The sequence below is a fragment of the Xenopus laevis genome, chromosome 8L, assembly GCF_017654675.1.
Source record: "Xenopus laevis strain J_2021 chromosome 8L, Xenopus_laevis_v10.1, whole genome shotgun sequence".
Taxonomy (NCBI): Eukaryota; Metazoa; Chordata; class Amphibia; order Anura; family Pipidae; genus Xenopus; species Xenopus laevis.
Window position 1 is genome coordinate 123,693,131 of NC_054385.1, and position 26,735 is coordinate 123,719,865.

At 41.7% G+C, this 26,735-nt stretch overlaps 1 protein-coding gene across 3 annotated transcripts in view; it reads left to right on the forward strand.

The window, feature by feature from the left end:
• Positions 1 to 716: 716 nt before the first annotated feature.
• The window catches only part of bcan.L (brevican L homeolog), a 34,870-nt gene continuing 8,851 nt past the window's right edge, over positions 717 to 26,735 (forward strand). The window contains exons 1-8 of one of the 3 annotated variants that reach the window (XM_018228716.2): positions 717 to 874; positions 19,666 to 19,750; positions 20,228 to 20,614; positions 21,192 to 21,366; positions 21,554 to 21,681; positions 23,311 to 23,604; positions 23,773 to 24,156; positions 24,661 to 25,974. In XM_018228716.2, the coding sequence (XP_018084205.1) occupies positions 869 to 874; positions 19,666 to 19,750; positions 20,228 to 20,614; positions 21,192 to 21,366; positions 21,554 to 21,681; positions 23,311 to 23,604; positions 23,773 to 24,156; positions 24,661 to 25,974 (2,773 nt within the window). In that variant the 5' untranslated portion in view covers positions 717 to 868. 3 annotated transcript variants of the gene reach the window in all.

The window sequence follows — 26,735 nt, forward strand, 5'->3', positions numbered from 1 at the left end:
GCCTCATATGTGTTTTTTTCTTGGTTGTCAAGGTTTTAGTGACCCCAGGCCCGGATTTGTGGAAAGGCCACCTAGGCCCGGGCCTAGGACGGCAGGACTTTAGGGGGGCAGCATGCTGCCCAACCACCCCCACATTGGTTCAAAAACACTGGGGATGTGCTGTAGATAAAATCATTTTTTAATTTTCAAAAACACTGGGGATGCGCTGTAGATAAAATCATTTTTTAATTTTCCCATGCACCAATCCCCATTGCTCTGGTCCAGATGATGAAAATTTGCACAAATAAAGGGCAGGAGACAGGGTTGAAGAAACGGCAGTGGGCCTAGGGGCACCCACTATGTAAATCCGCCCTGGGTGACCCCCATAACAACCATTTACCATTCTCTGCTAGAAAGAGCAACAACAGGAAGTCTTTTGAAAAGTTGCTTGGAATAGGTCCATCGATAACATACTAAAAGTTAATGTAAAGGTGAACTTCCCCTTTTAAATAAGGGATGAGCCTGAGTTTCGGAATACATTAATAATGGAGTTTCTGTAGAATATCGTATGGCAGAGGGAAAGAAAGGAATAGAGCTGTGCAAAACTGAGTGTCACAGTCAATGCAAGAGAATTCACACCCAAGCGAAGAAGGTTTGGTCAACATTCCTAGCGGCAGCACACTGAGAATTCCATAGAAAGTGGAAGCCTATAGGCCAGCGCAGAACAAGGAGAGGGTGGGTGTGAGAAGGCAGAGGGCACGTCTACTCAGCAAAAAGACCCTCACTGCTTATGTGGTCCCTGCTATTCATCTACAGACTCCAAGCCAACGGGGTGTCCGTCCAACCAGCCCTAACTAAGCACTGACTGAAGAGAGAGACTCCAGCCTTTATGGAGGTAAGGACAGTGCTGAGCTTGTTTGGTGACAATGTTTAAGGAGAACTCACACCAGACTGAATATTATTCGGGGATAAAGAAAGGGAAGGGTTCATGGTGCCTAGAGACTATGAGTGCCAGGGTGCTGAGCTTTATACAGGTCACACAAGTCACTCCTTCCAATATCCAAGAAGTAGGGGCTGCATTATTTATTAAGACATAAGTTACTAATTTAAAAAGAGCACATCGACTCACCCACACTTGCTTGCTATTGTTCATCAGAATACTAGAATCTAAGGCCTATTGGCCTTCCATAATGTCTGCAAGTCCTATGACTCAGGGATCTAGAGTTATATGGAGGCAGAAGTTGGGGCTAGAGGAGACTTTCAGCTCTGCACCTAAATGCTGCATCTTCTAAACAATACAGCAGCCCAATGAACTAATTAATGCATAATCTCTGCCAGGTGCTAAAGTCCCTCTTAAATTACTTTAAACCCAACTATTGACTTATGGGCTGTATGCCTCCTACTCATTTTACCAGGGTACTGTATCTTTAACTCTGGTCACTTGCCCAGTGTGGTCTAACTTCTATGCTCCCCCACCTTAAACTATGCTGGTAGGTAGGCATAATCTCCTTTACAGTGCTACACCAGTATTGGGGGCCTTCCAGACTTTGTCAGGTCCCCATTACTTATATAAAAGTGGGGCTGTCCCACCTATGGACTTCTGCTTCTGGTTTCTGCTCTATAAACTAATTAATGCAGAACATATGCCTGGTGCTTAAGCACCCCTTAAAATTACTTTAAACATAACTATTGGCTTCATGATCATATATGTGTGGGCTGTATGCCTCATGGTCATTTTACCAGGGTAAGTATCTGTACACTTGCTCAGTGGGGTATAACTTCTATGCTCCACCACCTTACATTGGTAGGTAGGCAGAATCTCCTTTACTGTGCTACACCAGTTTTGGGTACCTTGCAGACTTGGTCAGGTCTCATTACTTATATTATAGTAACATAGTAAATTAGGTTGAGAAAAAGACACACGTCCATCAAGTTCAACCTTGTAACTTTTTTTTTCCTGCCTAACTGCCAGTTTATCCAGAGGAAGGCAAAAAACCCATCTGAAGCCTCTCGAATTTGCCTCAGAGGGGAGAAAATTCCTTCTTGACTCCAAAATGGCAATCGGGCCAGTCCCTGGATCAACTTGTACTATGAGCTATCTCCCATATCCCTGTATTCCCTCACTTGCTAAACACCATCCAACCCCTTCTTATACCTATCTAATGTATCAGCCTGTACCACTGATTCAGGGAGACAATTCCACATCTTCACAACTCTCACTGTAACAAATCCCTTCCCAATATTTAGGTGGAACCTCTTTTCTTCTAATCAGAATGGGTGACCTTGTGTCAACTGGCAGGACCTACTGGTAAATAAAGCATTAGAGAGATTAGAGAGATTATTATATGATCCCCTTTTAATAGAGCTCAAGTCAATGGTGGCATTGCTTGCTACAGACAATTTTATGATCTATAAGGACTCCAAGCTCCTTTTCCATAATGGATTTGCCTAGTACAGTCCCATTAAGGGTTTAAGTGGATATTGTTACATCCCAGGTGCATGACTTTACATTTATCAACATTGAATCTCATTTGCCACTTAGCTGCCCAGATTGCCAGTTTGTCAAGATCCTGTTGCAATGATGCCACATAAGTGGGGACTATCCCACCTATGGACTTCTTCTGCTTCTGGTGTCCGCCCTATGAACTCACCAATATGGAATCTCTGCTTGCTGCTTAAGCCCCCTTAAAGACTTCAAACCCAACTTTTGGCTTCCTGTTCATATACAGTATGTATGGGCTGTATGGCTCCTGGTCACTTTACCAGGGCATCCTTAACACTGGTCACTTGCCCAGTGGGGTTTAATTTCTATGCTCCCCCACCTTTCCTCACCCCCCTGGTTAATAGGCAGAATCATCTTTACTGTGCTACACCGGTTTTGGAGGCTTTGCAGACTTTGTCAGGTCCCCTATGAACTAGCTAGTGCAAAATCTCTGCCTAGTGCGTAAGTCCCCCCCCATATTAAATGACTTTAAACCTAACTATTGGCTTCCTGTTCATATACAGTATGTTTTTCCAGGGTATTCTTAACTCAAGTCACTTGCCCAGTGGGGTTTAACTTCTATGCTCCCCCACCTTAAAGTATGCTCCTAGATAGGCCTTGCACACTTTGTCAGATCTCCATTACTTATATAAAAATGGGCAGTCATCATCATCATCATCATTTATTTATATAGTGCTGTCAAGATACGCAGTCAGTCCCACCTATGAACTTCTTCTGCGTCTGGTTTCTGCAGGTTGTAACTCAACGAGCAACTGAAGGGCCAGAGTTTTGGCAAAACTGCTACTGTCAACATCTTGCTCTGCAATACCTTCTATTCTTCACTCTCCCTGCCTACAACTGCTGTCTACTGCAACTGTCGGCCCTGCAGCAATATCAGTCTGACCCTTTACATACAATTACAGTCTTTCCAGCTGAAGCTCTTAGTGTGACCAAGTACCTAGTTGGGAAGGGGTTAAGTATGAGTATGTGTTTGGTTGCCATGGTCAGTTCATCTGGCAGTTGTGAGAGAGGAGTGAGAAATAGAATATAGGGTGACTGTGTAGGCAGACAGTAAATATAACATCTAACTGAGAGAAGAGTAGGAGACGGGGCTATGGAAAGTATTAGCCCAGCAGACAGATGAGCCATTTGCTTTGAACCAAGAGTTCAGCCCTGAAATGCGGCTAATTGCTAACCTCACAGCTAGACAGAGGGTTCAACTTGATGGACCCAAATCTTTATTCAGTTTCAGCTGCTATATTCCTATCTATAACCTAGAAATATGTTCCTATATATAAAACCTAGAAATCTAAGAAAATGTTGGTTTTTGGTTAATTTTTTTTTCTCGATCAGGTTCCAAACCTCAACTGCTGCAGAGCCTATTAGTAAATGGATCTGTTAATCACCTTCTCTTGTACCTGAGCCAAGTTGTGGGTCAGACTAACACCAGACACTGGGCCAGCTGCCATTTTGGTTTCAGGAAACAGTTTGTCTAACCTGCGGCAAATTGGAAACAGCTTCAAATTTTTTTTTACCTTTTTTGGGAGGGGGATTTGCAGATCAGTTGGTCCAGTTTGCCAATAGTACCTGGGTAACACTGTTCTCCCTTTGCCTCCTGTACCAGCTGAAGGGGCGAGTAAGTGAGTTTCCAAGTCCCACCCATGAGGTGCCTCTTACAATACACTAGAATTCTACTATTAAGTTGTGGGTAAAAAACATAGCAATATTCTTTTGTACTTTGCACTTGTTTGATAAATAAGCCCTGAGTGAAAATAGCATGGCAAAAGGGTTCTGCAGCAGCTTAGCCTGGTTGAGGTGATATAGAGATACATTCGATTATTAGATATTAGATTGAATCAGTATTAGATCAGTATTTCCTAAACTGTGCAGCTACCCCTGAGACTTGGAGCATTGGCTGGGGGCTCATCCTGAAGACCAGTTAGGGTGATAGTTGGGGATTTTCCCTCCTAGATACACCTGTATGCCCAGCTTAAAGGTCAGTTAGGATGTGATTTGGATGAATATGTGCGGGAACTATGATGAATGGGGGACACACTAATATTTTCCTATATCTGTACTCATATCATGAGAAAGGAGGGCCCTGACAAAGGGTTGGGCCTTGCAGTGTCGGACTGGGACACCAGGGGCCCACCCAAAAACCTTTGACCAGGGGCCCACCAATCAATCTTAGACCAGGGGCCCACTCTTAGTGCTGTTATTCTTCATCTCCTCACTCAATCTCTATTCTCCAAGTCTCTTTTCTTTACCTACTATAATCAATTATTCCATCTATTTAGCCTCTTTGTTCTCATAGAAATAGGAATGGCCATGAAATAGGCCAAATGTTTAGCAGCAGGAGGCCCACTGATACCTGGGCCCACCGGGAGTTTTCCTGGTATCCCGGTGGGCCAGTCCGACACTGGAGCCTTGAATGGGACCCTGATTAAAAGTAGGAGCTTTAACTGAGAATTAAACTGAAATTTGTATTAAAACCACTGCATAAGACGGAGAGTCAGGCTGTGGCTGCTGCAGAACTGATTAGCATGTCCATTAGAGACAGACAGCCTTTATCAGCAGCTCTAGACCATGCAGCTGCAGCTATTGGGAACTACATCACCCAGCATTCCCAATAACTGACTACAGCCTAACTGTCAGTTTTACCCCTTCTGCCGTAGACTTCCTCTCTCCCTGTTTCATTCTCTCCCTATCATCCTCAGCCGCTGCGGAACACTTCTGCCGCCATTCACTCATCCCTATAACACGTTGCAGAAGAATCCCATTAAAACCCACTGGCACCGAATCTCCTGAGAGATCATATGTCCTCCCCAGGCTTTTCCACCAAGTCGGCAGTTTGTAGTACAGCTCATGAATCAGCAGGCATGGCATTGATTCAATGAACACAAAAAATATAAAGACTTCTCTTTCCTTTTCCCCCCCAACCCTGCCTTCTCTCTCCCCCTGCACAATTGCTGTGATCCTTCCGCCCAGAGTCACCCCTCTGTTTCACCTCTGCCCCTACCCCATCACTCTGTCGCCTCTTGGCAACCCCTCTCTATAGTGTGGGAAGGGACTGATACAGGGTGGGGGGGGTTGGAAGGATGGTCTTTATTCCCTACGATTTGCCTACCAAGGGCTGATTGTATCATTACATTATTTAATGTTGGCTGCATCACAGCCTGATATATGTATAAGAGTCTCCCAGAAAGGGGAAAGAGACATTAGTAGGACATGAAGTCAGCACTGCAAGCTCTGTACTTCTAACTGCCGGCTAAGCTGGTGGCACTTGGATACGAGAGAGGAGAAAACCCTGCATTTCACCTCTGCATTGACTACTGCACCATCGACCAGAGCCTGCAGAGAAAGAGAGAGAGCGTAGACTCTAAAGTTCCTTTCCGCTGTCATCCCGTCCCATATCCACGACGCAGAAAAGTGAGTCTGACCCGCACGACAGTCATTTTCTACATACGAACCCTTTCCTAAAGCACTTTTTAACCACTTGCTTTTTATATGGTTGGCAAAGTTGGGGATATCATGCACTTGCTATCCCCAAGGTCTGCATGTTGACTTATATCCATCTGCATGTTGTTTAATCTCTTGAAAGGGATAGAATTTGTATTTTTTTTATTTTTTTTACAAGAAATCACCCGCTGAAAGCTCTGCAGTGGAGAAATGTTGCTCTAGTAAGGAAAGGATGCAAGCTGGGTTACTACAATCAATCAGCTATAGAGACCCCATTTGTAAATGCGTTGAGGCTTGTTTTTCTAAATGGCATGTGCAATTAAATACTGAACAGTTAATTGGTTACACTAAATCATATCCCAGGGGTCAGTTTGTTACCAAGTTGGAGATGCAGGGTAAAATACCATATACAGTGAAACCTCAATTTTACATCCCCTGATTTTAAGTTTCCCCCTCATTTTACATTGTTGTTTTGTGGTCTCACCTATATATTATGCATAATACAGTACATTTCCTGATTTTGCATTTTCTTGGATTTTACACAATTTTTTTTATGGTCCCGTGAAAAATTTAAAATGGGGGTTCTACTGTAGATACCAGCAAATGTGTTGCAGTCTTGCATGGGTGTCTGCACTTGCCCTTGCAGAGAAAGGGTATTTAATGGGCATAGGGAAACAGTGTTCGCAGTCTGCAGGTAAAGTTTGGTGGACAGTACAAAGTTCCACCAATTGGATTAGACCATGCAATGGTATTTCTAAACCAATGGCTGCACATCATGACCTGTTCTATAGCACCAGCAATTTTATGATGAATGAGGCTTATTATGTTTCATGCACGAGGTGTAAAGATTGGGTATCCAGCAAAGCTCCTCACCCTGCTGGGGGGGGTTAAGCTTCTTTATACAGTCCCCCTTTTCAGCTAGTGGCTAATTGAATGCAAAAGCAGAATGCACCATGAGTTGTGGGAACATTGTGCTACATTGGGTAAAACTGTATTCTGTTCCAGAGAAATGAATGGATCACTCGGTTTGCATTGATTAATCAATAGGTGTCCTCTAGCAATAACCTGATGTCCGTATCAGAGTGTATTATTTATTTAGTACCATTTCCTCTTGCTCCATTCATTAATCATTAAGCATGTGACCTCTGGAAGTTATTCTTCAATGCACGTTGACTCCTTCCCAGTCTAAAGCGTTTTTCAAAATGAATTAATTAATAGTGCTGCTCCAGCAGAATTCTGCAATGAAATCCGTTTCTCAAAAGAGCAAAATCTGACATGGGACTAGACACATTATCAGTTTCCCAGCTGCCCCCAGTCATCTGATAAACTTTAATCACTCTTTACTGCTGTACTGAAAGTTGGAGTGATATCCCCCCCTCCCTTTTTCCCCCCAGCAGCCAAACAAAAGAACAATGGGAAGGTAACCAGATAGCAGCTCCCTAACACACGATAACAGCTGCCTGGTAGATCTAAGAACAACACTCAATAGTAAAATCCAGGTCCCACTGAGACACATTCAGTTACATTGAGTAGGAGAAACAACAGCCTTTTAGAAAGCAGTTCCATCCTAAAGTGCTGGCTGTTTCTGAAAGCACATGACCAGGCAAAATGACCTGAGATGCACCTACACACCAATATTACAACTAAAAAATACACTTGTTGGTTCAGGAATGAAATTTTATATTGTAGAGTGAATTATTTGCAGTGTAAACAGTGTAATTTAGAAATAAAAACTACACCATAAAAATCATGACATACAGTAATCCTTTTAAATGGGCTGTTCACTTTATTATTTATTTATTATTTGCTGTTTTTAAGTTATTTAAAGTTTTATTCAGCAGCTCTTCAGTTTGCAATTTCAGCCATCGGGTCCAAATACCCCTAGCAACCATGTATTGATCTGAATAAGAGACTGGAATATGAATAGGAGAGGCCTGAATAGAAAGCTGAGTAATAAATAGTAGCAATAGCAATAAATGTGTTGCCTTACAGAGCATTTATTTTTAGATGGGGTCAGTGGAAGTCAGAAGGAGAAGAAAAATCATTCAAAAACTATAAAAAATAAAAAATTCCAGTTGAAAAGTTGCATAGAATTAGCCATTCTATAAATACTAAAAGTTAACTTAAAGGTGAACCTCCCCTATAAAATCACAGTCTAGAGATGCAGAGGGAGACCAAGATTCCATGGAATTTACAGTATAATAATATACTGTAGTTAGGGACCCTGCTCCAAAGAACTTACAATTTAGACATAAGTAGGGAGACCCAGCTCCAATACAAGGGGTTGCACTTCCAATGGAGCTTAAAGATTAGGGGGTTCAATGAGAAAACCTCATGCAATAAGCCTCACACTCTATTGACCTACAGTATCAGTGTAAGGGGGAAATTATATATAGAGGGAGGTTGGACCTTATCATGTGAGACAAGCCTATCTTAAAGGGTTGTCAACCCAAATATAAATGTAATGTAAGGCAGTCTCTTCTCATGAATGTAGATTTAATTCCAATCAATTTTACTATATACTGTATATATATATATATATATATATATATATATATATATATATATATATATTACCATTTTAATTATTTTAAAGATTGTGTCAAGCAAATGAAATTCCTGTTGAAAGCAGAATGTGTCTGTCCCTCTGCTCTTCTCTGCAAGACTCCATTTCCCATAATGCCTTGCACACTGCTGCGTTTCTTCATCACAGGACAGAGCAGGCGAATCATTGTGGGAAATGGAATTTGAAAATTCTTCTTGGAATCTGCTATTGCACAGCCACTAAATCTTCCTTTGGTTGTGTGCAATGATTTAAGGGTTTTCCGGAGCCATGAATACCCCATATATTTCTAGGCATAATAGGTTTCTGTGATTAATATCCAATGGATTCCTTCCTTGTCTTCTACTGGTGCAACATCACACAGTCAACCACTGTCTTCTTCATTGTGTCATAGAAGTTCTAGGACCTCCGACAATGACAATGGAAACTTGTGTAATAGCAAGTGCTGTTATAGCCATGATTTGCTTTATAGCCCCCTTATAATGAGTGCACGGCTGGTATTCTTACTTAAAAGGGACTTCACATAAATTTTCCTTTAATAGTGAAATAAAGAAAAAGAAAGAAGACATTGGTGGCCCATAATGGTCCCTTCTGGGTTTATCTGGGGGCCCTGCCTCCCACAAAGATTCTTATACAACATATTGTGACAAGCTGGCTGGCTGTACATGTAATTTTTGGGGGAAATTAGCTATAGTAGGCAGGTAAGTGTAGGATCAGGAGCATAGACAGGGACACCACATCTTCAAGCAACAACACAGTTCATTAGCATTTTAACATCACACATTCAAGACTTGTCCCCACTCTGGGGTTGTCACCATACACTTTGGAATATTCTGGACTTCTCACTGAGCCCTGCTGATTCTCCCCTCCAGGCACCAAGTCACCAGCTTCTGGCCTGTCTCACCTTCTGGTAGCACCTCAATCACCTGGTCTCCCTCTGCTCCTTGCAGTGGCAAACAGCACCCCAGTCCCTTTGGGAGTTCCTAAAACAGACAAGTAACCTCTCCTGCATGGGTGTGATGTCTGCAGAAAATTTTCCAGGGTAGGGAAAGTAAGCTAATATCACATAGGTTAACATCCCACTGAAGATTAACCTATTCATGGCAATGCAGAAAATAACCTAATTAAGGCTTGCTTTGGGTGGGAAGTATAAAAAACATTTTGCATTGTTGGCAATTAAACTTGCAATAGCTGGAGAATTCAGGGTGCCCCCTTCTGCAGACACCCATGCTCTCCTGTTCTGAGACCTTCCTAACACTTTCATTTGATTTAAATACCTTTCCACAGGGCAGCCTTTTTGTGGAACGTGAGCTCCAACATGTGAACTGGACCAATGGAATGTTTTGCCTGCTCTTTCCAGAACACTATAGCTTCTAGGGACAGACAGCAAAATTCTGTAAAGGAATACTGTCATGGGAAAGCATGTTTTTTTTCCAAAATGCATCAGTTTATAGTGCTGCTCCAGCAGAATTCTGCACTGAAATCCGTTTCTCAAAAGAGCAAACAGATTTTTTTATATTTAATTCTGAAATCTAACATGGGGCTAGACATATTGTCAGTTTCCCAGCTGCCCCCAGTCATGTGACATGTGCTCTAATAAACTTCAGTCACTCTTTACTGCTTTACTGCAAGTTGGAGTGATATCCCCCCTCCCTTTTTCCCTCCAGCAGCCAAACAAAAGAACAATGGGAAGGTAACCAGATAGCAGCTCCCTAACACAAGATAACAGCTGCCTGGTAGATCTAAGAACAACACTCAATAGTAAAATCCAGGTCCCACTGAGACACATTCAGTTACATTGAGTAGGAAAAACAACAGCCTGCCAGAAAGCAGTTCCATCCTAAAGTGCTGGCTCTTTCTGAAAGCACATGATCAGGCAAAATGACCTGAGATGCACCTACACACCAATATTACAACTAAACAAATACACTTGATGGTTCAGGAATGAAATTTTATATTGTAGAGTGAATTGTTTGCAGTGTAAACAGTGTAATTTAGAAATAAAAACGACACCATAAAAATCGTGACAGAATCCCTTTAAGCAGAGAAACCATGCTCTGTTTAGTAACATCTCACTTGCAGCTTTCATCTCCTATTGGGGAGAAATTAAAGGCAAAACTCAACTTTTTACAGTACATATTTCTTTGGTCATTTTACCACAGTATCCATAAAGACATAAGTTGGCAAGGCAAGCGTGAAACCATGTAAGAAAGGTGGGCAGGCAGGACAGGAATGTGTTATACTCTTGTTGTGCCAAGTGTGGACGTTGTGTTTCACCTTTGCTTGTTGTTGAACTACAAAGCAACATGGTTTTCTGTGCTCCTTTCATCCTTTACGCTGCCTCGGCTCCAAGCTCCATGTCCTTCATCTTTATCATGATTAATATACTTCTGGATAATAGACGCATCCTTGGCAATTCATATTAAATCTGTAATTTCAGTTGCTATGGATATTAATTCTCGGCCTTCCTAACCAGAAATATTATGCAGCTTGTGAGTGGGAATGTATTCAAGAGCACTTTCGTTCTACCTCCTGCATCAAGCTGTCTCCCATACTCCCATAACTCAATATTATCATGGTTCAGCAAATGCCACCCATGAGATAATGGGCAAGAACCAACCCAACTCCACACGGAGGTGCACAGTAAAATACTAGTTCTTCTTATGATCATTCCCATCATGCATGTGGAGTATATAGCTATGGGGCTAGATCTAGAAACCCAAATCAACCAATCACATGTTTACTTTCAGCAGCCTTGTCTTTCCAAAACAAGAGCATCTGCTGGAGAAGATGAAGCATAGTTAAGCCAAAAAGACAGGAATGTGCATAATATTTGCCACTCAATAACTAAATGGATGGCTGGATGATTGATGCTTTGGTTCTCCAAAGTAAAATTTTTTGCAGATTTGTTGGTCACTCTATGACATCAGATAATTGAAATATAAGTATTACTGATGTGCCCCTAAACTCTCCTCCTTCTCTACCTGGGCACATCTTGGCTCAAACTTTTAAAAGGTTTTAAAACCCCAGGTCTGATCTTCAAGGATGGACAACTCCCTGTTTCTGAGATATATTCAGGTACATTTTGGCCTTTTTAATGGCAGCAGTCAACATTATTTCAGGTGACAATTAAAGGGGGTTGGAGTGTTACTGTGGGTGTCTGGGAGACTCCAATATATCTGATTAGACATGTTTGCTTCATTGGTAGAGTTGCCACCTTTTCAATGTCTGAGGAGCGGGGCGGATGAAGTTGAGGGGAACAGCGATGATGTCATAGGGCAGGGTGATGGTATTAAGGGGCAGGGCTGATGATATAAGGTGGCGGAGCAACAGTGTGAAGGATGGTGATTGGCTCATCTGACCAAATTTTGTCTGGGTTTCATCACTTTGATCTGGATAGCCCAAGTAAAAACCAGACTATTCCGTTCAAATACGACAGGCGGCAACTAGTGATGAGTGAAACTGGTCCTTTTCACTTTGCTGAAAAATTACAATATTTCTTCAAAACGTTTCCAAATGCATTGGAGCCCATGGGAAGGTGTCTGTTTTTATTCTGTGTTTTTTTTCCCTGATGAAAAGTTTTTTAAGATGAATAGTGAAATTCTAATAATGTTGGAGTTTTTCCGGCAGAAAAACTATTTTTTTTTTTCACATGGCAAATGTTTTGTTGCTGGTAAAAATGTGAATTTCCCTGCAAAACTGTGCTGGACAAAAAAAAATTAAATCTAGAGACCTTGCTACTAGTGTGGGTCCTAGAGGTAGTATGTTTGTCTAAACCTACCTGGGTTTCAGGCGGACCCTCACATCACTAACAAGGATCTCACTGGTTATTTCCATTCTACTGTGAGCACTTGCCTCTTTCCTACATCAGACTCTATGGGCTTCAAGTCTAACCCTTTCTCTATATTAAGTGCAACGACTCATTTTCCACTGTGACTTTGGAACGGTTCCCTGTTTAAGCAGAACATCTCATGATCAAGGTGGATGGTTTTAACATGATGCCCTGGCCAGGAAAGCCTGTAGTTCTGCCCAATGAACGCTATAAATGTCAAACCATTTGCCCATTAAGTGGTCGGTCTGCGGCGTGTGAATGAATCACTTTGCTGACTGTGTATAAAACACTCGATCTGAAGTCTAATATTCTGCCCCTTAAAGCATGACAAAAAAAATCCCTGAATGTGCAGAAAGTTTGGTGGTGGGGGCAATGTTTGACCACCAGTTTCGGCTGAGGTAGATATATATATATATAATAACGTTCCACCTCACCTCATTCTAATTCATTGCACTTTCTTTCCACTGGAAATATTAAAAAGAGAAATGCAAGGTGTTTCACCTCACTCACTTCCATTCCCCGTCCTTATCAAAATAAATGTAATCGTTCATTGCCAGATGGGCCTGCTGCACATAACGGAGGTTAAATAGGTTTAGGTTTGACTAAGGAAGCATTCAGTATTCTGTATTTTTAAACATTATTCTTATTTCTGCTTGTACAGATCATACTTCCCATTGTGTTACTATGAGAAAAGCTAAGGCAGAAAGCAATACTATATTTATATCTGTGCCACTGGGACAGAATGCTCTGTTATGCAGATAGCTAGAATCTCAGCTGCCATAAAGCAGGACAGAACTGCTGCTTACAATGGGGATCAGATAGGATCTGTGCAGCCACTGGGACAGAATGCTCTGTTATGCAGATAGCTAGAATCTCAGCTGCCATAAAGCAGGACAGAACTGCTGCTTACAATGGGGATCAGATAGGATCTGTGCAGCCACTGGGACAGAATGCTCTGTTATACAGATAGCTAGAATCTCAGCTGCCATAAAGCAGGACAGGACTGCTGCTTACAATGGGGATCAGATAGGATCTGTGCAGCCACTGGGACAGAATGTTCTGTTATACAGATAGCTAGAATCTCAGCTGCCATAAAGCAGGACAGGACTGCTGCTTACAATGGGGATCAGATAGGATCTGTGCAGCCACTGGGACAGAATGCTCTGTTATACAGATAGCTAGAATCTGAGCTGCCATAAAGCAGGACAGGACTGCTGCTTACAATGGGGATCAGATAGGATCTGTGCAGCCACTGGGACAGAATGCTCTGTTATACAGATAGCTAGAATCTCAGCTGCCATAAAGCAGGACAGGACTGCTGCTTACAATGGGGATTTATTCTGAGCAGTAACCATGGAAATCGTGCTTGTGTATCAATAAAGGGTTACGCCCTTATGGGTCAACAACGTGGTTATTAAATGCACAGTGCTTCTTACATGTGGTTTCATTGTGATTTCCTGATCTGTATAATTAATAGTGATTTAAATATGACTCCTAGATACAGCAAACTATCACTTAGAGGCCAATTATCATCCCAGTCCAGACAGTCTATTGGAACCCTCCCAAACCACTCTGGTGTTTGCTAACCCCATCTGTAATATAGGCCAGGGTTTTTCAAGTGCCAGGGATACTGATTTCCAGGAATACATGGTGTATATACAGTGGTTCTGTATGACACTGGATAGTAATATACTGTACATGTAAGCAGGGCAGCCATCATAATGGGGCCTCATACTACACAATTAGCAGAGGCTTCAACTAACTAGAAGGGCTTCCTCTATATAGGACACAAACATGTCCCTTATCAGACAAGGCCACACCCCGTTAGATCCAAACCTACCAAAAACCCTCCCATTCTCCCAGAGTTCAAGATCTTTTTCAGCCCACAAATCGGACTGCTACATCCATCCTCAGTGAGTCTCCTCTCCTATAGTTTGTGTGTTCCCCATGGATTCAGTAGGACATAGGTTAAGTGTGTTTTTGGCTAAAGCCATGTTCTCATGTGTGTGAAACATCTTCATGTTCCCAAGACATTTAATAAAGCCATAAAATTGCTATTGCCCCAAGATGATCCATCTGTATTATCTTTCTCTTCTTCCAGTAGTCACCATACACAACCTTATAACCTTCTTGCCGTTAAACCGACCTTGGCACCTTGGAGGTACCCTTGTGCTAAGGTGGGACTTAATTACAAATTATTCACCAGAACACATATTCCTCAAATTATCTCCTTTAATATCAATGTCAATGTGCACAATACGTTGCATATGCAAAGTGATGATGCATCTAATAAAGTTGAGAGTTAGGCATTAGTAAGTAACTCTCTAATGTCTCATCGTCTAGACCAAGTGGAAACATTTTTGTATGGTGGCCTAGTCAGAGTGGTGAATGACTCAAGCTTTACTGATCTATATTGGGTAGAAGATTGACTTCCAACATTGGTGAAGAAGGTTGGCATTATTGGTCAACCAGACATTCTCCACTGATTCACAGTCATCTTTCTTTACTTGACATTCGATACAATCTTGGAATGTATTAAAAGGATTTCCCAAAATGATCATGTCAAATTGATAATTAAGACTTTACTATCTGACAGTTGGCGTGCTCCTGTCCATGCATCTTGAACATATTAACAACACTCTAAGATCTCGAGGCTACGGGAGGGTAGACAATTCCAGATTTCTGTTGGCTTTGCAGGAAGAGGAAACCACTGGATTTCTTTGGAGCAAAAGTGAATTATGTCATTTTGGGGAATTCAGGGCTATTTCACTTTCTGCCACGTTGCCTTGGAAAGATTGGTTTTCCCTAACAAAAGGGACCCAGTTTTTCACAGGGATTTTTTTTTGTCTTGTGGTGGGGATAGACTAGGCTGGAGTGCTTGAATTTAAGCCACGCATTCAGAGCAACAGGCTTTTGTGGTGTTTTATAGCTTGTGAGATACTGGGCCAGAATACTAATTGAAAGTCTCCATAGTTGAACATTCTTCCCCCTCTTTCCAGAATGAGTGTGGTTACACACCTCTGACAAGCCACAACTTCATTGACTGATAATCCCTCAGACTGCACCTCATTTACATTTTCATGAGCATGGCAGTTTACTTGGGAATGGTGGAACTATAATCTTTGTATCAGTTTTCTATTGAGACGTTTACCCAGCTTCTCCAAGGTAAGACTCCCGTTTTGTATTGTTAAAGTACTTGGAGCCCCCTCTGTGGTTTTGGTAAATGGTATTCAGAGCTACAGACAAAATGTTTCTGTTGTACAGAGTTTGAGACTAAAGGCAATGCATTATAGCTGTAAGGGAATGTGATTTGTCTTCAGGAAGCATATCAGGGGTCTTCTTGCTTCTAAAATAATATTGAGCACAACCCCAAACAAACAACATCAGGGCCTTGAAAACCCAATAACGATAGCATCTATACAGGCATTTAGCATAGGTTTTTGTTAATGAGGAGCCAGGGGCAATGCTGTAGAAGAAGGGGAGCTCTCTACTGACCTTTGACCAACCATTACACCCATGTTTACCACCCAAATATTCCCAGCACATTTGTGTTACCACTACATTGAGACACACACACACAGGGTTGGACTGGGCCAGTGGGACACTTACCCAGCCCTTGTGGGACCCTCTGACCCAGACCCACACCCTTCTGTGACCCTGTGCTACTCCGCCTGATCTTCTCCCTGGCCAAAATCATGGCTACAAATAAAGAACAGGTACACGTGGGGGATTACGGGTTGCAGATGGGGCAGGGGGCATAGAGGGGGGTTTTGGTTGGGGCAGGGGGTGTTCTAGGGGGCCTGTGGAAGAACTGGAAGAAGCTTCCAGTCCGACCCTGCACACATATCTCATACGCAATGATGGGAAGCAAGTGCAAAAAACGCTTCTATCCAGGGACTGGCGGCACTCTGCAACTAGTGGTGGATTGGAAATCCGGTGCTAGGTGCAAAGCACATTATGAGTCCTGTAGCGGGTCGGGTACCTGCAGGATGAGGGTAGGATTTTTGGGTGCAGGTATAGATGCAGGACGAGGGTCTGTGGGTCGGGTTGCGGGTCTCATCTAAATTTTTTTATGTTATGTTATATTGTCTATATTTTACTCCTTTTAAAATTTAACAAAACTTTTTTCTGTCCCCACATATCATCACACTTTTAACGAATAGTGATGGGCGAATTTCTTCCCGCGAAATTGGCCAAATTCGCAAAACGGTGAGAAATTCTCGAAAAAATCATGAAACTCGAAAATCGACGCCCGAGTCCAATTTTGGACGTGAGTCCGAAAAGTCAATTGTGTCAATTTTGACGCTCTTGTTAAAGTCAATGGGCGTCCAAATAATGTTGACATGCGGCGATTTTGACGCAAATTAATTTTTTGCGAATTTTCTACGGTGAATTTTCCTGGGAGATTTGTGAATTTATTTGTGTTATTTGATAATTTAAAGGTTAAATAACCCAGGTGGAAGTAAGTGTACAATGTGTTTCATGTGGTGGATGGTGTAATGCACTGAGACTGCTGTACCCTCAAATAAATGCAGCCGAAGCCATTTGACTAAGACACATTTAATAGCTTTTTTTATATAATGTGGGTGTCATGTTTAACTTCTGTCCAGGTTCCCATTTGTTTTAGAGCCCTTGTTCTTGGAAGTACTTTAAAGAGCACTTTCTCCCAGAAATCTTTTCAGTGAGAGGTTATTTCCATGGGAGAAGAGTCACTTGGATAGGCATTTCGGCTAGAAAAATAGATAAATAAAATAGACCTCATTCTAATGTGGCCTTTTGTTTATTGTTCGTCTAAAAGGAAGGACTTGTCTATAATCTTTGTTATCAAGGAGCATATAGGAAAAGATTTATGAATACGGGAGTATTTTTTTTATTCTTCTTTTCAAGCTGGTGTCTTTGTGGCCAGGCTGGAAGCTTGTTTGAGATATAATGGGCTACACAGAGGTTCACATAGAAAGCAAAAAAATGCAAGGACATTTGCCGTGAACAGAATCTTAAAGAATAGCCCACCCTTCCCTTCATAGCAGTGTAGCCCAGCGAGCTATTGAAAGATTTTGTAGCAAGGCAGGAAGGACTAGTGTATATGAATCAGGAGGTGAATGAAAGGAACCGGTATACAAGGACTTATGTCTTCTTCTGACTCAGGTGTTGAATTTATGCAAGGCATATCCTACTGCAGTGCTGTCCAACTGGTGGCCTGTGCACCTGATGCGGCCCTGTGTGCCTGAAAGTGTGCCTGCTGTGACTGCTTAGTTTGTGTAAGCTATAAAAGGTACTGAGATAAACTGCCCCCTGCATTGTTTAAACCTCAAATTTAGACAGTAAATTCCTGCATTTTTCAAACCTGTAATTCTCCCTGCATTGTTCACAGGTGTAACACCTTATTGTGCCCCCATTGTTCACCTGTTCACACTCATACAAACTGCTGGAGGGGCACCAGCACTGTGTCACTGTATGTTGAACATCTTAGAGTGGTCCTGATAGGTTTCCCTGTCTCCTGCTGTGTTCTGCCTGTCCTATGCTCCCTGTGTGTGCCATACTCTGCCTGTCCTATGCTCCCTGTGTGTGCCATACTCTACCTGCCCTATGCTCCCTGTGTGTGCCATACTCTGCCTGTCCTATGCTCCCTGTGTGTGCCATACTCTGCCTGTCCTATGCTCCCTGTGTGTGCCATACTCTGACTGCCCTATGCTACCCTGTGTGTGTCATACTCTGCCTGTCCTATGCTCCCTGTGTGTGCCATACTCTGACTGCCCTATGCTCCCCTGTGTGTGTCATACTCTGCCTGTCCTATGCTCCCTGTGTGTGCCATACTCTGCCTGCCCTATGCTCTCTGTGTGTGCCATACTCTGCCTGCCCTATGCTCCCTGTGTGTGTCATACTCTGCCTGCCCTATGCTCACTGTGTGTACCAATCTCTGCCTGTCCTAAGCTCCCTGTGTGTACCATACTCTGCCTGCACTATGCTCTCTGTGTGTGCCATACACTGCCTGCCCTATGCTCTCTGTGTGTGCCATACTCTGCCTGTCCTATGCTCCCTGTGTGTGTCATACTCTGCCTGCCCTATGCTCCCTTTGTGTGCCATACTCTGCCTGCTCTATGCTCACTGTGTGTGCCATACTCTGCCTGTCCTATGCTCTCTGTGTGTTCCATACTCTGCCTGTCCTATGCTCTCTCTGTGTGCCATACTCTGCCTGCCCTATGTTCTCTCTGTGTGCCATACTATACCTGCTGGAGGTGAACCTGGTGGGGGTTTGTTAGCATTTGGAAATACTTGTTAGGGGTCCCAAAGGTGTGTAATCATGTGCTGGGGGGTGCTGTGTTATCCACAGGGGGGGGGGGCATATGGATTTAAGGGTATGTTTTAATATGACTTAAAATTTTCACGAGTGATAAGTGATATCCCTGCAGTTAGCACCAGACATTTGCTTTTTTGGCATGCTACCACCATTAATGTGAACATGGTCTTAAAAGTTATTGTGGTAACATGGGTGTGTTTTAATGTGGGTGTAGTTTAAAAACAGGGAGTGGTCGCTGGTTTCCAGTGTCGGCCCTCCACCACATAGGCCAGAAAAATCCCGGCCCTCAGTACCACAGAAGTTGGACAGCACTGCTCTACTGTATAGTTACCAGGAACTGTAACACCGATTAATTAGTATTAGCAGGGATATCAAGTTGAAATATGTAATGCAATAAAAAGAAAATACTCAAGAATTTGACATTTTCATTTACAATTTTTTGGAAACTTGGGGAAAAGACATCAACATTTTATCATAGTATGATATTTTTCTTGAATGAAATCTTTATAGGGCTGCTTGGCCCAAAACATAAATCTACATTTTTAGAGCCAAATTGAAAGCAATGAACAGAGCTTGGCCATGTAGTATTGCCACCCACAGTGGTCCACACATGCTCCCTGCTGGCCAATCTTCTGTCACTCTCTGCTTTTTCCCCCTTTTTGTGACCACCAACAGGCTTGAGCCTCTACTGCCGCTCCCTAGTTCCAGCCCTGGGTGAGATGTTTTAAAGCAAATCAACACATTGCATGGGGTGGAAGCCTTCAGTAATACTGTTGCTCAACCATGGATTACTTAAATGTTGCCATTATACTCCATGGCCACATCAGCGATGGATTCCTACAGTTTCCTACAAAGTACAGTAAATGATAACTATCATCTCATGACAGTAAAGAAGATTCATAGAATAAATTGATGGATATACACTGTACTGACATGCCAACATGTATTCATGATTCCTTCTAGTTTATTCTCTAGCCATATAATATTAACAGGGCAGTGCCTGTGTTGATTGGAAGATCACTAATATACAATATGTAATGTTCCTCCAACAGTTGAACATGAGGTGGAACATGTTGCTGCTCCTGATACTCACTCATGCATCAATATTGCTAACTTCAGCACTGGAAGAAAACTCAGGTAAAGTACTGAATTGTAGTCAAGAACCTCATCCCTATCTTCTAAGAACCAAGACGGTTGGCCTTTAGGGCCTGGTGAGAACAAATTAATTGCTGGAGATGGACCATGATATAGTTGTTGCAGACATTGAGAGCCTCCTACATGGGTCTCCCCAGGATTGTGAGGTCACTTCTCTTGGATTTGCAGGGCAGATTGACTAAACACAGCATAATGCTCTGGTAGTTGCTGTGAAACCCCAAAGTACATTGTGATAAGCTATATAACTCGTTGAGGGTACTGTGTCCATGTCCGATCACCATATTTCATCTTTTAGCTAAGTATAGTGCAATAAAACTGGGTTTGAACTCTTCTTTTCTGGTGCTGTCAACCAAATGTACAAAGGCTCTCCAGATTCTTCCAGACTGGTTTTGTATGGTCTGTTCTCCCATGGTATTCCCTCCTAGGACATTGAATAATACTTTGCTTTTTACTAAACAGAGAACAGCAAGACATTGAAAGTGACAATAGGAAGCCATCCTGCCAGACCTGTGCTAACAGGGACCCTCACAATTCCTTGTCACATCAGGTACCAGTCACCATCTGAGGTCATCAGTGCTGGGCGTCAAGCAGTGCTGGCAACACCTAGAATAAAATGGAGCTTCATCTCCCAAGGGAAGGAGGTGGAAATACTAGTGGCAAGGGGCCGCAAAGTTAAAATCAGTGAAGGCTACCGTACCCGTGCCTTGATGCCACACTATGCTGAGTCAGTCAACGATGCCACTTTAATCTTGAACAGCCTAATTACTAACGACTCAGGGATCTACCGTTGCTATGTACAACATGGTATAGAAGATGACTACGACATGCTGGAGGTCAAAGTAAAAGGTAAAGTCTCTTAAAAGTCTCAGATATATTACTGTGCATGATAAGGATTTTAGAAGTCACTGGGGGTTCTGTGACCATATAAAGGCACAAGGCTGCAGGCTGAGTTATACAGGGAACTCTGAGTATCACTCATGTATTATAAGGGATAATGTACCCCCTACTGTAAATGATAAGGATATTAGAAGTCACTGAGGGGTTGTTCTGTGACCATATAAAGGCACAAGGCTGCAGGCTGAGTTATACAGGGAACTCTGAGTATCACTCATGTATTATAAGGGATAATGTACCCCCTACTGTAAATGATAAGGATGGATATTAGAAGTCACTGAGGGGTTGTTCTGTGACCATATAAAGGCACAAGGCTGCAGGCTGAGTTATACAGGGAACTCTGAGTATCACTCATGTATTATAAGGGATAATGTACCCCCTACTGTAAATGATAAGGATATCAGAAGTCACTGAGGGGTTCTGTGATCATATAAAAGAGAACACAGGTTCACTGTAGCACACACACGATTGAGATTTGTGCTTCAAAAGCGCTTTACTTTTTTTTTTGTTTTTACCCTTTCTTCTGTAGGGGTTGTGTTCCTGTATCGGGAAGGAACTGCACGCTACGCTTATACTTTCTCTATGGCACAGGAAGCGTGCAACAGAATAAAGGCCACCATTGCCACACCAGAACAGCTTTTGGCTGCTTATCATAGTGGTTATGAGCAATGTGATGCTGGATGGATTTCAGACCAGACTGTCAGGTAAGAAATAATGTAAACTTTATGGAGAGAATGGCAGGGGTAATATTTAAATATGTATTAAATATGTATGTTTTAGGATATATGCAAGGAGGAATGTGACTGTAAAGTTTTTTAGTATTAAAATAAATTAAATACTTTTTGTTCATGTTTAGAATAATTTCCATTAGGTTGTGTCTGCTTTCTTCAGATACCCCATCCAGATCCCAAGAGATGGTTGCTATGGTGACATGGATGGTTTCCCTGGAGTCCGGAATTACGGTGTGCTGGATCCAGATGACATGTATGATGTATACTGCTATGTGGAAGAACTGAATGGTAATGTATCTTTATATTATAAAGTTTAACAGCTGTTGTTTTAGATGATTATTTTTATATTGTAAGAGATCTATCCATCGACTTTTTCAACTTTTAATTCATCCCTCAATTTCTGCAAATTCCTCATCTTCAGAAGACCTTTACAGGTATGCCAGAAGACTGAAGAGAGGGCCATATGGTCATGGGTTGTCTTGCACAGTCATTCGTTGAAGGAAATCATGAGTGTTAGGAACATAAGTGTTATTTTAGGAATGAATTTAGACTGGTGAGGCACAGCATGGGGTTCAAAAAAATATATCTATGAAGAAGATAGAACAGATGTTAGAGAGAAGTTTCTAACAATTTCTACTACGTGGTGATGGGAAAGGCTTCAGTGCACATAGTAATGAGCAATGAAAGGGACATCAAGAGACCAGATCACTTAACAAGTAATGCAGCATAGGGTTCCTCTAAGGCTAATTAAAGAAGGTATATATGTGAACCACGGCGAGTTTGTGAATCACCTGGAGGTTAATGATGCAGGGGACAACTGACTAGCCCTAGAGGTGAGTGTTGGTGGTCCATAAAGATTGCAATGAAAGAAGCAGCAAGACACCCAGAGGTGAGGATGAGGCAGCAGTGTAACTTGAAGAGTGATGTAGGGGATGGTAGGACATCTAGTAGGGAGTTGTGCAGAGCAGTGTTTTTCAGTCTCTGTTTTGAGTGGACCCTGTGCTTCTCAATCTTCATCAAAGAATCTAAACTATCTTTTTTCTCTTCTGCTACACATGAAATTCTGTCCCATGTTTGTAAGTTAGAATGTCATCTCCAAGCAACAGTAGCCCACCAGTTAGAATTTACTTTATTATTCTGCATGTGGACAATCTACCCAAGCTAACAGATGATTGGTTGCATTAGGTTACTGGATCCATGGGACATTGCAAACATTGGTGCCATTCACTATGATTTTTAAATATAAGGCAATTTTTTCCTAGGGTTCCAGGGTCTTTATGCAGCAGGCAACACTTTATGATTTATGATCATCTTTAGTAAAATAGTCAGACCAAATCATCACAGATTTTTTATCCCTTATTTATCATTTTTCTTAAAATTTCCTGTATCGGGAAAACATTTGATAAAATAGTGAAAAAATTGGAATCGTACAAAGTTTTCGGATTTTTGCCCAAAAAACACAAAATCTTTTGTATTATTGCACAAAGCCCAGCACATATCAGGGTAGATTTGGGACTTCGCCCATTAACTTCTACATGAATTTGGCAGGTCTGAGTTGGGGTACATTTTTATTCTGACTTTTAACACCTTAGGGCTTTCACAAATTCAGAAACATTCTAGGTTTTTTTCCCACTAAAAATTTGTATATTTGTATTTTATAATAAAAAAAATCTCGAATGTTTCGAGTTTTTGGCATTCGGGCTTTGATAAATAACCCCCTTTTTTTGTGTAGTCTAGCTTAGAAGCACTAGATGCAAGACATATGACAGTTAGTACAAATAATTATGCTATAAAACTTTTCTATAGAAGGTGTTCAATTGCCCCATTTTTTGCAGCTAGCATTTCAAGGTAATTGGATAATGAGGTTATTGAATAAACATCTCCTAATGCTCTTTCCTACATTTTCTCGTCTTCTAGGTGAAGTATTTTTGGGTTCGACGCCTAATAAGTTTACCCTGCAAGAAGCAAGGGACTACTGCAAAAGGTTGGGAACAAACATTGCAACCACAGGGCAACTCTATGCTGCATGGAACCAGGGGTTTGATCTCTGTAGCCCTGGGTGGCTCTCAGATGGAAGTGTGAGATATCCAATTGTCACTCCAAGAGAAAGATGTGGGGGCAATGCTTCTGGCGTCAAAACTATATTTATGTTCCGTAATCAGACTGGATTCCCAGACTCCATGGCCAAATATGATGTTTACTGCTTCAGAGGTAAAGCCTTTCAGATCAATCACCTTACAAAAAGTTTATTAGGCTATCATCCCCTTCATCTGCATGTACCCAGCTTAATTTCTGATACTAATTGTTACCAACAAATCATCATTTTTCATATGACTAATTTATTCATGACCCAGGCTGAAATTTAGACATGTTTTGCAGATAAGAGCCGGATTACACCACAAAATCTGGATGATGGTCAACCTGCTCCTGTTGAGAAGGTCCAGAATATTATAACTTTAACAGAGAGCTTTAAGAAGCTAATGTTTCCTGAAGGCATTGCCGAAAATGAAGCTCAGGGCTATGTGGACACCATACCACTAAACAAAACAAAGATGGCAGACAGTCAACAGATACTAGAGGAGCTAAGGGAAACCATTACGAAGGAGCAAGAATCAACTCTCCAAGAGTCAACACCAACTATAAAGAGTTCCACCAGCAACTCATATCTATCTTATTCCCCTGTGGTTATGGAACAAGAACAAGAAGATGACAAGGAAGCAGAAACAGCAAAAGAAGATGCTAGTTTCACCCAAAAAACACCAGGTGACATTTCAGTGACTGTGCTCTTGGGTTTGGTTGTACATTGCTTTAACAATAACCTTACCATCGCTTTCCCTCTAGTCTTGCTCCCCATGTATGATGCTCCTCCTATCTTGTGTTACCAATCCCCCCATCTTTAGGGTAAATTAAAGCAAAGCAAGAAGTTACAATTTCAACCGATTCCCCTTGTCTCTGTCCCTTACTTTCCAACCATCCATTTGAACCAGAATAGCACTGACAGTTCCTTTCCCCTTAACCACAACATTATAAAGGCAAGTGGTACATATGTATCAACCTTTCAAAATTGTATTCTTTGCACTTAAACCACAATGCAATTTATATATATGAGTTTGCACTAAATCATGGCTTCTGGCTTCTAATTTAATATAGCAGTTTTAAAGAAGAGTAGAGTAGAAACAGAGCTGTAAAGGGATTGAAAATCTGCCGTTGAAAGATCTGCAGCTGAAATATCTTGATAACATATGTTGTATTATTTTTATCTGGCAGAGACCAAGGTTGCGTTCATCCCACAAAACAAATCTGTTTTCACTCTCCAAGAGACGACAAGCAGCATGTTGGAGGAAAGTGTTGCCGTTCCTACGCAGCAGGTTCCAGGTGACTCCACCACCGAAGTAGTTCTTGTAAATGTAGATGCAGAAAGCGATTACTTTTATGACAATATCACCAATTTGCCAGATGAATTTGGCTCTGAGGAGTCAGAAACATTAAACCAAACTTTTAATACCACTACCCAATCACCAAAGAGAAGTCTTGAAACCGACCAATTAACGAATAACCATGGTGAAAAGGAAAACGAGGAAGTTTATAATATCTCAGTGACCACTACTAAGCAATCTGAAGCTTCTTCTAATCCAGTTTACCCAACACAAGCTGCTTATGTTACCAGTTTAGCTGGTAGTGGCATAGAAAACAAAGATGGTGGTAATCTTCTATTACATTCCACAGGCGATATAGATGATACAAGTTCTGGAGGGTTTCCTAATTTAGTTACACCTGGTGAATTTTCTATTAGTAGCTCTGGTGCCGGAGCACAGGTTTTTGAAGCATCCGGACATGGAGATAATTTGTTTACAGAAGATCTGAACATCAGTCCAAAACCCTTTGTGAGTTTATTAAAAGAACTTGTTACCAGCGAGTTCCCAGTATCGACAAAACCTCCCATGTATTCTGTGGACACTAGACTAGATCGATCTAAAGATGCACACACAAATTTGTTCACAACACAAGTAGATTCATCACTGGAAACCAGCGGTCAGAGCAGCTCGCAAGCCACTTTGGAGGAAGCAAGTGGGGACGGTTCTGGTTCCTTATGGGCTGAGTCAAGTGGACAAACCAACAGCACACAAGATGCATCCACTAACATAGTCGAGCACTCAGGGAACCCAACCAGCCATCCTGATATAACACAAATTACACAAAGTGTGGCCCATTCTACAAAGTTCTTTGGAAAGAACCCAGTTGATAAAAAGGATGAAAACCTAGAGACTGCAACTGTACAAATCTCTCAACTAAAAAGTTCTTCTGTTATCTCTACGGAAAGGCAAGAAAATATCAACGAGAATAGCCTTTCTTCAACAGCCTTACCAAACTCCAATTCAAGGGAAGTTATGACTGTATCACCAGTCTATTATGTTCCTCTCAGGCATACTTTATCCCCATCACCTACTGATGGGTCTGAAGATTCTACCACTCATATTCTGGAGAAAACAGCCAACCCAAATGTGTCTATGAGTGCAACCAGCCCACCACCTGCAATGCCAACAGAGAGAGCAATTCTGGGAGCCTCAATAAATTTGTCAGGTAACCTTCATTTCTGCACAGCCGTTCTCTTTTCATTGGCCATCTGCATCAACCCCTTGCACTGAATATTCCTCTTCTTCTGTACTTTCCTATCTCACTATTGCATTAGAATCAGGAGAATCAAACTTATTTTCACCACTTGTCAAACCAGTTCAGTCTGCTCATGCAAGAGTGCACATTGGGCTTTTTTTTTTTACTTCTATGAAGTAATTTTTTTATGAATGTTTCCATGAAAAATAAAGCAAACAAGAAGCTTTTTTTTTAGAATTAAAGCAGTTACATTAAGTTCTATAATCTTTATTTTCTGGGCTTTCTCTGTGTGTTCTTTGTGTCTTTGTCTGTCTCTCGCTTAACATCTTCGCTACCTCAACTGTAACACCAACTGCTTTATTTTAAACATGCAAGCAAACCTAGAGTAGTAAGTCTGTAACTAAAAAAAAGTCATAATATAGTATCCCATGAAAAAAGTCTCTAAGGGGCGCCCCATGTAATGACAGTCCTCTGTGCCTACATGTTTCCCCACTTTCCTATAAATATATATATATCACAGTCTTAAAGGATTATAATACCGATGCTCTTTAGTAGGGAGGAAGTAGATATTAGTCACATGACATCCAGACATACAAACAGTAAAACTTCATATACGTTTTTAGGATTTAATTGAATTAAAATTCAGTTATAGTAGAATGTAAATGATTTTTTTTCAGCACCGCTTTACTCATTATGGCTTGTTTCATAGCAAAAATACCAAGATTTCATCA